Below are 13,517 nucleotides of genomic sequence, written 5' to 3' on the forward strand. Positions count from 1 at the left end.
CAGAAATTGTGGATGATTGTCGGTCTTGGAGAGACACCCTCCACTGAAAGTGTTTTCTGGGCACTCCTCCTCCTTCTTGGTTTATATGCTGTCGAACCTCATACCAAGTACTGTTCAGGCGGCCACATCTGGCCACAGCTGCTTCTTCTTTGATGCCCAATATCACAGGCTTGTGATACCTACACACACACACATGCACTGTTCACATGAATTCAGGAATGTGATTATTTAATGTTGTCATAGTATTTAGAATAGAGTAACAAGCAACCATTCAATTGCATTGTGACTTTTTTCTTAAATAGTTGCTTTCTCTTACATATGCCCAAATTTTCTCACTAAAAAATCTTATATACTACAATTTCAAACCCCAAAGTACTTAAATTTAAGTTGCTTTGCTTTAAAAATGTGTTTCCTATTCCACTGCCAAGTGACCTTTTCGTTCTAATAATTGCTGGTGGGTAAGCCGCAAGGACCAGCAGGCTGGCAGCTGTTGCCGGCGGGCTGTTTCAGGCCAAATATCATTACAGGTCATTTAGCTCCGAGGAAGTCTGATCGAATACAGTTAGCATGTGGTTCCTTCTACCCTCGGTTTTTAAAGGTGCAAAAGCTCCCAGTAGTTTTAGTGTATTCTTATCTTCTCTGAGTAAATGCTATGTTTTCCTCAACAAAAATGAAATCAGTCTGCAGGAGGCTTTTCCCCTCCTTCCCTCTAAGGCGACTTTCTTGCTGATGCCAGACCTCCCTGCTCTCTGGTCCCTAGCCACGGGCCCTGCTGTTTCCAATGAGCCTCCCCTGATTTCACTCCTCGCCCACATTATCTGCAACTCTGGTGAGTTGTAAGGTGTTATTTTCTATAAATGTATTATTCATATTAATACATATTCTTAAGTGAAATTAGTTTTAAAAGGTATTTTATACTGCATAATTCCACTTATGTGACCTACCTACAGTAGTCAAATTCAAGGCGGAAAGTGGGAGGGTGGCTGCCAGGTCCCGGAGGGAGTGGGGAATGGAAAGTTACTGTTTAATGGAAACAGAGTTTCAGTTTTACAAGGTGAAGAAAGTCCTGTGGATGGATGGTGGTGATGGTTGCAAAACAATGTGAATGTACTTAATGCCACTTAAAAATGATTAAAATGGTAAACTTTTTATGTACATTTTGCCACAATTTTTTAAAGTGTTTTTGAAATATATAAATAGGGCATATAGTATCTCTGCCAATGACAGTGCATCCCTGGTCACTTGTACCTTTTGCTGAACCTAGTTCCTTTTATTCCTTTCCAGTCTCCAGAAAAATGCCTTCACTTTCTTACCAAGCACGTAGAGGGGACCTCATTTAATTCTGCTGGTTCCCCAGTGTTTTCAGCAGAATTCCAGCCTAAACCATTGGGGCATGGGCGAGGCTGGGGAGTGGGGTGGCTTCACCAACGTGGAGGACTAACTAAAGTTTGGGAAGGAATTAAACCAAGGGCAAGAAAGGAGTCAAGGGCCAGGCCAGCAAGAGAGAAACATTGCGCCTCCCTGACCTCACCTCTGCATTGATCTCTGCCTCTAATATTGGTCTGAGCTTAGTCTAAAATGAGGCTGGTGTTTAATTCCCTGGGTGTAAAAATAATTAAACGCCTGTTGTGTGAACATTTCTTTATGTAAATTTGTGTTTTTATTTGACTGTATCATTAAGGACCCATGAGTCTACTATGAGGCTCCAGTGCCAGTGAAATCGTGTCTTTGAAAATAAGATAAGCTGCCCAGCAGAGTGGCTCAGTTGGTTGAGCACCTTCTGGTGCACCAAAAAGGTTGCGGGTTCTATCTGCAGTCGGAGTGCTTACTAGAGGCAGCCAATCGATGCTTCTCTCACTCTTCCTTTCTCTCTAAAATCAATTTTAAAAATTATCATATTTTTCCGTATATAAGACGCCCCCATGTATAAGACACCCCTACTTTTCCAACCCCAAATTAAGAAGTCAATGTTTTAAACATAAAACAGAGCACATTTTTATTTAGTAACTAGAGGCCCGGTGCACGAAATTCGTGCATGGAGCGGGGGGGAGCGGTGTCCCTCAGCCCAGCCTGAACCCTTCCAATCTGGGACCCCTGTGAGATCGGGCCTAAACCTGCAGTTGGACATCTTTCTCACAATCTGGGACAGCTGGCTCCTAACCACTTGCCTGCCTGCCTGCCTGATTGCCCCTAACCACTTCTACTTGACAGCCTGATCACCTCCTAAACACTCCCCTGCCGACTTGATCATCCCCTCAATGCTCCCCTGCCAGCCTGATTGACCCCCAACTGCCCTCCCCTGCCAGCCCAATTGCCCATAACTGCCCTCCCCTGCAGGCTTAGTCCCCACCCAACTGCCCTCTCCTGCTGGCCTGTTTGTCCCTAACTGCCCTTCCATGCTGGCCTGGTTGCCCCCAACTGCCCTCCCCTGCCAGCCATCTTGTGCTGGCCATCTTGTGATGATGTGGGGATGGCCATCTTATGATGATGTGTGGGTGGGCATCTTGCGACAACGTGGGTGAAGCCATCTTGTGGTGGCCATCTTGTGGTGGCCATCTTGTGAAGATGTGGGGGCAGCCATCTTGGGACAACGTGGGGGCGGCCATCTTGTGATAACGTGAGGGTATCGTGCAAGGGCATGAGGGCCACCTAGGCTTTTATTAGTATAGATTACCACAGGTAATGTTCACATACCAGTACTATGATATTATGCAGCATATCACTTTATTCAGCCTCAGTTGAATCACTGCTCTCTTCTTCATCACTATTAGTTCCAGACATATCAATTTCTTTAACTTCTATTGTATCACTGCTGCGTTCTGAGTCACTGTCCATATATGTGAGATCATCCTCAGTTCCGTCGGTGGCATTGCTGCTTCCACATTTCTTGAAGGACTTCACAATCACCTCTTGTTTGACGCCATACCATGAGTTTAGGACCCAATTACAGATCTCAGTAATGATTTTTTTTTCACTCTTCCTATTGGTGTCAAGTTATCACCTGCTTTTTGCATCCATCTACTCCATTCTTCTCTCATCAGGCTTTAATGGCTTGTTTATTAAAACATCTCGTGGCAGTAGCTGACATATAAATCCACCAGGAATAACTGCTAGGTGTGTTTGCAAATCTGATGCAACCCTTCTTGTCTTTTCTGTTAAATGTACTCGGAACTGATCAAGGACAAGTAGAGCTGGCTTCTTTAAGAGCCCCCCAGGTCTCCTGGACCAAACCTTTGCAAACCAAGTGGCCATAATGTCTTCATTCATCCATCCCTTCTCTTGAACTTGCACAATAATGCCAGGTGGTATGGTCTCTTTAGGGTATGTTTTCCTCTTAAAAATAAGCATAGGAGGCAGTTTTGTACCATCTGCACAGCATGAAACATAGCAGCATAGTGTGTCTTTTCATGGCCACTTGTTTTAATTGCCACTGTTTTGATTCCTTTCATATCAGCAGTTCTGTTGGAAGGCACATCAAAATTGAGAGGCATCTCATCCATGTTTGCAATCTGACTTGGTTTAAAATCATATTTTTTCTGAAGTTGTATGACTTAGGAGTGAAACTGTTGGATTTTATCCTTATAAACTGATGGCATTTTCTGAGCTAACTTTGTTCGTGTTCTCATGGCCAATCCTTCTCTCCTCATGAAACTGAAGCACCGTTTTGCCTTTCCTATAAAATCAACAATGTTCATTTCACTTGCAAACATTCTTGCCTGACATTGAATAAGCGTGGTTGACACACATAAGCCACTCTGGCGCTGCTCCATAATCCACGTCTTAAGCCTCTGTTCCAAGTTTGCCCTTTTTGCAGGTTTTCCTCTTAAGGCCTTACTTTTTGACATCTTAAGGAGTTGTTCTTCCTGTTTTCTCCACTGTCTGATCAGACACTCAGTGGGAGGAGGTCCAAATGGTCTCTCTGCAGCTCTATTTCCATGCTCTTTTGCATAGCTGATTACATTCAGTTTGAATTTTGCAGAGTAAGACAATCATTTATAGGTTTTTATCTTTTAATTTTTTAACATTTTTATGGGCTTAGAACACTTTGGTCCCTGTTACACCTGTGCACTCTCCACCTCCACCTCCAATTACGGCATCAGCTGAGGCATGGTTTTACAGCTTGGGCAGGGAGCTGCAGCTTGGGCATGGAGCTACAGCTTGGGCAGGGAGCCGCAGCTTGGGCAGGGAGCTGCATCTTGGGCATGGAGTTACATCTTGGGCAAGGAGCTGCAGCTTGGGCAGGGAGCTGCAGCTTGGGCATAGCTCCATGGAAAAGGCCAAGCTCTGCTCCAGGTAGAGTCCGCTGGCGCTGCTCACCTGGGCCAAAAGGTCCACTTCCAAGACGGTGCATTCACCTGCTGGCTCTTATCTGGGAGCTCACCTGGGCTGAGGGCTGGGAGCCCTGGTTTTCTCCATGCAGGCCCCTCCACAGCTGCGTGGGCTTTCACAGCCTGGTGGTCAGGTTCCAGAGGGAGCATCCCAAGAGACCTGGAAGATGACAGTTTCTCGGTCTTGGCCCTAAGAAACAGTAAGGCATGGCTGCCACTGTATTCTGGTTAGGAAGTCAGAGAACCCACATTCCAGAGAAGGAGACACAGACTTCACCTCTCCATGGGAGGGGTGGCCAAGCGTTTATAGACTGGTTTTAAAACTGCCGCTATGTGTAGTCCCCAAGCTTTCCCAGACTCATCTTTCTCACGAGTCTTGTGTGCATTTGGAAGGGAAAGAGTGGCACACAGGCACCTCACTGCTATCCACATCTTTTGATCTGTGATTCCTCTGTCAGTGAGCAGTTGACCAAGAAAACTCCTACTCCACCGAGTGTAGTCTATCTGATAGTTTAAATGGTCAGCCGCCTCTGAGGGTAGCTTCCCTTTACCTGCACGGTGTTTCCTTCAAATGTTACACACCCATAACAGCTTTCGGCTAACTTACTGTGCCGCCTGAATTCAGTATCTTGATATAAATTAAAACTTGTCATGCTCATTGTCAGTTACCTGCATTCCCCCAAAAGGAGTCAAATCCTATTTATGATAAGATAACCTGCTCATTTACTCTCTAGGCATTGAGATTTTTTAATCAGGGAGGAGATTTAATTTTTATTTTCCACGATAAGTTCACAAGATGACTCACTCTCTCAAAAAAATCCTTGATTACTCCTTTGAGAAACGGAATGTTAAATTGTAGGATAAATGAGAAAATAACATCAGAGTAAGGTAAAAATAAATGTTATATAATTAACTAGGAACTAAAGGGATGTTTGGCCCTCTGCTAGCATTTGTTTAGAGAAGGGACAAGAAAGAAATTTGAATTTATATTAAATTATTTTATAATATTTACTTACTATAAGGCAAATTTATGCTTTTTACTAACAGGCACAAAATGTGTACATGATCATAATATAAATTTAATTTTGTTTTTTGTTTGTTTTTAAATCCTCACCCAAAGATATATTTATTGATTTTATAGAGAGGAGGGCAGAGAGAGAGAGAGAGACCAATGTGAGAGAAACATTGATCAGTTGCCTCCCTGTATACCCCCAATCAGGGATGAAACTTGAAATCTAGGTATGTGCCCTGACTGCAAATCGAACCCGCAACCTTTTGGTGTACAGGATGACACTCAAACCAAGCCCCCTGGCCAGGCCTATTCTCGTATTTTAAAGGTTTGAGTTGGGTTCTATTCAAAATAGGGAATCATTCTCTTACTTTTTTTTTTTTTTAATCTTCACCTGAGGCTATTTTTCCATTGATTCTTAGTGTGGAAGAGAGAGGGAAAGACAGGGAGAAATATCAATGTGAGAGAAACACATTGATGGTTGCCTCCTGTAGCCGTGTCACCGTGAGCAGGACATTTATTCTCCCTTGTGCCTGTTTCGTCGTCTGTAAGTGGGGAGATCATAGTCCTACCACACAGAATTAGAATCATTGCCACCTGGAAATGTGTAGCAGGCTGGCACCCAGGAATTATTGTACTGGCGTTGACTGTTGTCATTGTTGTAGATGTTTATTTTACATTGAGTCTCTATTCTTCGTTACTAAAGAGCTAGTTATATGTTGAACACTACAATGCCCAGGGTCATTTGTGCTTAGCAGCTTTGGGAAGGGTCTGGTTTCCTGTCTACAGTGTAGAAAAAGGCAGTGCATACATACACTCTGTGGGTCCAAATCTCACCTCTGCCACGTACTACTGAGTGTCCTTTAACCCCTCTGTGCCTCATTTTCCCCCAAGCACCTCCCGGTCATTCTGATGTAGACATGCCTCAGAGTGGAGTTTGAGATCACTGTACTAGCCTATCCTGCCTGATGGCCTATAATTCTATTAAGTTCTGTAGGCAGAAGGAAGCTGCTAAGATTGCTGATATTTTCTATTTTTCTTTTTTGCAGCAAAAGATATGTTATTCCTTTGCAGTGCAGCTGCCCTGTAGATTTTGAGTTCCGTATAGATGTGATTCGGTCTCATCCGGCCTTTACTATTGAGCCAACGTCAGGTAAGGAGAGGCAAGATTTCAAGTTTCTAATTTCCTTACAGTTCTTAGATCAAAGAGGATTTGGAGAGTAGGTCTCAAGTTACAAAAGAGAATAAACCACATTTGAATACGACATTTTCAAATGCGTAACAGTGACAGATTTTACATATCTGGCACAATGTAAATTGGAATTGGACACTTGGAGATAAAAACACTTAGGATCATTTGTGTCATGCAGATAATTTAAAATAATGCCCAGGTAAATTTTTTCCAAGATCAAAACTTGAATTTACTCTAATTCTAATTTTGCCTCTTGGTACCTTATATTCATCTTTCAACTCAATGTCAAATAAAATGGAGTATTATTTTTCCCCAAGTTCTCAGAGTCTTAGTGAGGTTTCCGATGAATTGTGGACAGTCCGTCTCTGCGTGTCCCAAAGGACCTGGGTCGCGGTGCTGCTCAGGACCTTTGGGAGAGAAATCCCCCTGAAGTGGGTGCTGCTCCCCAGCTTCCGGTGCTTGGTGTTTAGGTTTGGGATTTAAACAGCTGTCCACAGCGGTCCGCTGTGAGCACTGGAGGCTGTTTTTAAACGTCAGGGGAGTTATCCATTTGCTTCCTGCCCTTTCGTTGTTGCAAGTGCATGTTTTGTCCAAAATGAGGGTTCAAAGCAGGAACTTTGAATCGCTTCTGAATTATAAAATGTACCTTGATTATTTCCTAGAGAACCAGGAGCCATTCTGAGATTTTTGCCACACATTGTAGCCACTATTTATATTGCAGAAAACAGGGCTTGATTCTCTTTCCAGAGAGAAGAATTTTGTTATTTTTAAGCTTTAAAAAGAAGACAAAAATAAATGATTACAAAAAATAAACTAAACAAAATAATATTTCTGCTTTTACTACAGTTAACGTTCTCACAATAGGCCTTTTGGTAGAACAATAATAATAATAACAGCACTTAGTGAGGCACTGTTCTACTCTGGGCTATACATATAGATAGAGATACATTATATACATACACTTAATCTGTACCAGAATGACATAAGATCTACAATTACAATTTCTATCTTATAGACATTGAAATGAGGCACAGAGGGGTTAAGTAACTTGTCCAAGGACACTCAGTAGTCAGTGGCAGGGGTGAGATTTGGACCCACTCGGTCTGGTTACAAAGTGAATGTATGCACTGCCTCTGCCTCATATGCGCAAACTGGATTTCACCTTCACTCTGGAGAGGTCATAAAAATGTCACCGACAAGGTGTGTCGGTAAAATAAACTCGCTCCTGTGATCTTAGTCTGGACTCTACTCAGAGAAGTAGAGACTGTAGCAAGAAAGAGGGTAATCCTACCCCGGTGGCCCATCAAGACCACACTGAACCTGTGGGTTGTCCCTGAGAGCCACACTCTAAAGCAGGTCAGCGGAGTCCCAGTGAAAGGACATCGAGTCAGTGAGGCATGGGGATGACGTGCCTCGAAAGAGAAAAAGGGCCCTGGAGGCAGGTTAGCTGTGTCAGTAGCGAGAGTCGCTGTGGAGAGGAAAGGAATGGGCTTGTGCCCTGTGGCTCCAGAGGGTAGAGCTAGAACCAGTACATCGTCTAGACGCCCAAAGATGATTTGATTGTTTAGCAAGTAGCTAGTTCGCCACCACGGGAGACTGGTGGGAATGCGACGAGGGCAGTCAAACCTCAGATGGGGGCTTCAACTTGGTCAGTGCCCCGAAGTGTCCAACACTACGATGCCCAGGATGATCTGGGCTTAGCAGCTCTGGGCTTAGCCTACCTGGCCTGGAGGTCTGTAATTCTATTAAGTTCCATAGGCAGAAGGGAACCACTAAGATTTCTGAGCAGGCTTGATGGGAACGACTTTTAGGAAGGCCAGTGGAGCTGCAGTGTGAAGGTGTGACCGAAGCGGGGGCAGGCAGGGGAGCAGGCGATCATTGTGTTGGGAATGAAATAACGTAGGCCTTGAGAGCCTGAACTAAGCTGGTGTCAGCAGCAACAAAAAGGAAGGGAGAATTTGGGAGAAAGAGAGAGATTCTTATGGCCAAGCCATTCTTTAAAAAAAAGAAATTCCCAAGACACAGAATATTAGTTTACCCAAAGGGCTTTGAAACACGACATATTAAACACCTGTGGCTACGTCCATAGCAGAGACAGTGTTCGCACACATGAATAACAACTGTACGTGCAACACTAAGCAACCACGCAGGCCTTTCCACTAGCGCTCGGGTGGTGAATTGCACCACCACACCATTCAGACCAAGAGTGGTCCCTGAGCACATTTCCTGCTCCGTCTGATAAGCTTTTGTGGTGGTTCTGGTGCTATGTTTGTTGCTTGCCTTTTAAATTCCTCCTTTAAGTAAAATTAAATTGAATATACCAGTTTGGAGTCGAAAGAGAGGTGAGAGCTAGGGACATAAATTTTGGCCTGAATATCGACGGACCGTAGAGCTGTGGGACTGGCCATGAGGTCACCCAGGGATTGAGTGGACTGAGGACTGAGCCCTGGACACAGGCACCCAGAGGACAGCAGGGGGAAGTGGGTCAAGGGCAGAGACCAAGGAGGAAGTCAAGAGAGTGTGGTGCAGGAGGAGACATGAGTGAATGAGTGGATGGATGGATGGATGGATGGATGGATGGATGGATGGATGGATGAAGGAACAAGGGCAAGCCTGGGCCCTTGAACTTTGGGAACCCTGCCTCTGTGGTTTTAAATGATCTGCTTCATGTGGATGGTGCTGCTGACCTGGCTTTATAAGCTGGTCTCCTAGGCTGACCACTGAGCCTCCTGGGTAGCTTTTTTTTTTTTTTTTTTTTTTTTGAGGCTTCGCCCATCACTCTGCTCCCTGGTCTCGGCATTTTCTTGCTTTGGTTTCCCACTTTGTTGATGTAGCGATACATCGTGGCTGTTACTCTTTTGAGGCTGTGAATTCAGTGATGGCTTTTATTCACCTGTAGTAAACCCCTTGGCTGCGTGGACAGTGAATGCAGTTTGGGCGGCACACAGCCCAGTGAGCTTTGGGCTTTCCTGGCTTGTCAGGCATCTAGCTTGACTCATAGGCCTTACAGCTGGACAGTCCTGGGTCACTTTTTTGGGCAGTAAGTCATTTGCCTTTATTTCACAGGTAGGCTAAGAACTACAGGCTAATTTTACACAGTGAGCAGGCGTATTTTGTACACACTGTTTCAGACACTTCTTTGCTAACTGATTGCCTAAAGGCTTGTGGAGCTGCCCATCAGTCCATTAGGTTATAAAGCAACTTTGTCTCTGGGAACCGGAAGCACCCAACATCCATGCCTCCCAGGCATTTTGTGCTCAGGCTTGCCAAATGCAAACATTTGAGTAAAGCTCATTTCATTTACAAGATTTGAACCTGACATAGAGCCCTCAACTTCAACTCACTGGCCTGTGCCCACTGGTCATCCTCATGCGAGATGACTGTACTGGGTCTAATGATGGCGCCAAGAGTTCCCTGAGCTTGGGGGACATGCGTAAAGGAGTTTGTGACCTGCCTTGTACTGTTGACAAGAAATCATACACAATTAAAACACCAAGACACTGTTGATAATTTTGGAAGAGCCAACAACACATGAGTTTGGCCAAGATCTTATTAGTGTTGGAGACCAGCCAAATTCCACAAAAATGCGTTGCACTCGTTTACTTTTGACTACTTTGAGATCTTATCTTGGACATTCACCTGGTGTCACACACTCAGGGAGGGCGAACCCCATTCACAGAAATGGTAATGGAGCATAAAATGGATAGGTTAGCAAGAGTGCCTGGGGGCTATGGCCCAGTGTTCTTATTTTAATACTTTCATTCTCTTTTCTTTTTCAACTATGATGAGCACATCAGGCATTTACAGATAAGTTTCTATTTTCATTGTCTTCCAAAATGTATACTTTCACAATGTTGTATTGATTTGGGCATAATCCCAGAGCCTTTTTGCTCTTGCTTTGGCCTCAGGCTATGTTTTGGTTATAGGCGTTACCCACAGGCCCAGGGCCACCAACCCAGCAGGCAGCACATCCAGCGAAGAGCAAACCCCTCCCCCGGGATGAGCACAAGGACCCCGTGAGCACTGCACCTTGCTGTAGAGGCCAGTCCCCCCGCCCTCCACCCCCGCCCCCCCCCGTGGGCCTCCTGACGGGCGGCCCTTCTAGACGCAGCCCCTAGTCCAGCCACAGCCTCTCTGTCAAACTCACTCATGCTCCTACAATAGCTGCCATGCACTGCCCACCTCCCAGCCCTTAGCTTTCAAACGGAAGTGAGTGTTACACCCTGTTTGCCTCTTTTTTTTCTCCAAAAACCCCTCGACTAACCTATTTTATCGCGTAACAAGCCTCACTGCGGGGTCCAGAAGCCGTAGGGCGTCCATTCCTTCCCGACAGGAATGTGACTAGGAAAGGTCACCCCGCTTCTCCTCCCTGCCTCACCACACGCCTGCGACGGGCGAACTGCAGGGAACGGGCAAGGATTGCCAAGGGGATGGCAAGACCTTTGGATCTCCAGACAACAGGAGGCCCCGTAAAGTGCTTCTTACTGTGGTCAGGACGCTCGAGAATAGCCTCATCCCAGGAAATATTTGCTGAGTGTATGGCTACACGGACGGATGGAGATACAGGGGGATCTTTGGCAAGTGCCACACTGAGTGAGATACACCAGCAAAGCGCTTCGGACAATCTTCCAGTTCAGCATCTGGAAGACGAGCCAGGCCACCCGCGAGGTTGGAAAAGAATGCTCCGGAGAAGTGGAATCAGACTTTCTCCAGCACCAAACCTAATGGTGAGGGGGAACCACTGGGGACAGTTCATATATAAATGCAAATACGTTCCCTGTGTCCCTTATCTAACTAATCGATGGTGGCACGCTAAGAAAGCAGGGAAAGCCAGACCAGCAAGCGGTGATTCTCTAGGCACAGACCCCGAAGCAGCTCTGTCACTCTGGTGGCGATGCTACATTTCACTAGGCGTGCAGTCTGCCCTGAACGGCGGCAGTGCCCGCACACGGCCACTGGCGCGATCTTCGCACTCGCTGCCACCTTCTAACTGGGAACCACGAGCCGGGCACCTCGCTACATGAACTGCCTCGTTTCACCCCACAGCCCTGGGAGGGGGGACCATTGTCAGCACCTTTCACAGTTGAGGACACCGAGGCGCAGGGAGGCCAGCTGGCCCAACTCCAGACTCAAGCCTTCGAGGGCACCCTGAGCTGGACGAGGAACGGCACCAGGAGGCCTTGAAGCAGGAGAGGGGGAGAATAGAATGTAGCACACACTAGAGTTTAGGAAATTTGTATTTTGTGAGAGAAAAGTTAGAGAAATTAATAATAGCTCTCAACCAACCAAGCCTTATGTATTCTTCTTGCCTTCAAAGGCCCTTGGTATCACCTGTCCAAGATGACATGTCGGTTTGGGCTGGGCACACGCAGTTCACCACAGTGGCGGTCAGTGAACTTCACCCAGGGAGCGATGCCCGTACCCTGACCAAAGTCTGTGCTCTCCATTCTGAAGTCCCAGTGCCTCTGGGCTCGGGGAGGGGCGAGGCAGTGTTTGGCCTGGTCCTGCCTGGAACGGCCGCCTGTCTCCACCGGGGAGCAGGCCCTTCCGTGGGCCCCACAGGGCTGACTGGTGAGGGTAACGGCGCCAACAGAGGAAAAAAGAGGCTCGGGGTGTAAGGAAGTGTGGGAATATTGGGCTAAACGCAAAATAAATGTTTCCTTAAAAGTGGCCTTATAAAAAGGAAATGTGTTCGTTATAAAAAATCCCGAAACTGCAAAGAAGTACAAAATCTAATTTGAAAAATATTACCCAGAATATCGCCACCCCAGAAAAAGCTGTCATTGGCATCTGTTGAGCATCCATGCTTGTGTACAAAGAGCAGAAATGAAGGGGGACTGGGCACATGCAGTGATACAGAGACAGGTAAAAAAGCAGGACCTATCTATAATAATAAAAGCGTAATATGCTAATTAGACCAGACGTCCTTCCGGATGAAGCCAGTGCTGCGAGGGAAGCCCGGGTTCCGGGTACCTGCTGACCAGAGGGAAGCCCGGGTCCCGGTGCCAGAGGGAAGCTGGTGCCGGCAGCCGGGGGAAGGAAGGCTTACCCTTACATGAATTTCGTGCATCAGGCCTCTAATTGTACATAAAAATACTGGTTTTGTCATTTGATATTGATTGAAGAAAAACAGATGAAACCAAAGGAATTGATGAACTTCCTTGGTATAAGTGATATTCATTCCTAAAATGTATGACTACACGTAAGAAAGATTATAAAACATGAAGAGGTCAGAGCCACTTTCTATTTCAATGGCGGGCTTCAACTTCAGCCAATGTCTTGGCTGAGGAAGAAGGGGGAGTTAGCACCCGTACACCTCCCCCGCCCCTCCTTACAACTCCCAGTTCTGTTATGTCATGTCATGTCATCCAGATTCGTAGCATTCATATTCTGACTAATGGCCATAAGTGCCACAGTTACTTAGTTTTTATTTAAATGGAACTAGGAGCCCTGGCCGGGTGGCTCAGTGGTTGGAGCATCATCCCCTACACCAAAAGGTTGCGGGTTCATTCCAGGTCAGAGCACATACCTAGGTTGCAGGTTGGATCCCTGGTCGAGGCACATATAGGAGGCAAACAATAAATCTCTCTCTCCCTTCCTCTCTCTAAAAGGCAATAAAAAATATATCCTCTCGTGAGGATTAAATAAATAAATGAATGGAACTGGGGCTTCACCTCCAATCTTTGCTCCCTGTTTCCTCCATGTCTGTTTTTTAGTTCCTTTCCTGGCATCTGGGTTTTGTCGTCCAGTGGCTTGCTAACCGCGGTCCCTGGGCGCCGCACGCCTGGAGTGCTGGCATGTCTGGGCGCCGCACGCCTGGAGTGCTGGCATGTCTGGGCGCCGCACGCCTGGAGTGTTGGCATGTCTGGGAGCCGCACGCCTGGAGTGCTGGCATGTCTGGGTGCCGCACGCCTTGGAGTGCTGGCATGTGTGGGCGCCGCACGCCTGGAGTGTTGGCATGTCTGGGAGCCGCACGCCTGGAGTGCTG

The 13,517-nt window shown here is 46.3% G+C and overlaps 1 protein-coding gene across 1 annotated transcript in view; it reads left to right on the top strand.

Annotated features, from left to right (window-relative positions):
- CFAP221 (cilia and flagella associated protein 221) overlaps nt 1-13,517 on the top strand; it is a gene marked incomplete at both ends in the record, with an annotated part of 100,599 nt that overhangs the window by 20,728 nt on the left and 66,354 nt on the right. Inside the window, one exon of the mRNA XM_079782977.1 lies at nt 6,387-6,490. Coding sequence (XP_079639103.1) covers nt 6,387-6,490 — 104 coding nt within the window. The remainder of the gene's footprint in view (nt 1-6,386; nt 6,491-13,517) is intronic.

The sequence above is a fragment of the Cnephaeus nilssonii genome, assembly GCF_951640355.1.
Source record: "Cnephaeus nilssonii genome assembly, chromosome: 10".
NCBI lineage: Eukaryota > Metazoa > Chordata > Mammalia > Chiroptera > Vespertilionidae > Cnephaeus > Cnephaeus nilssonii.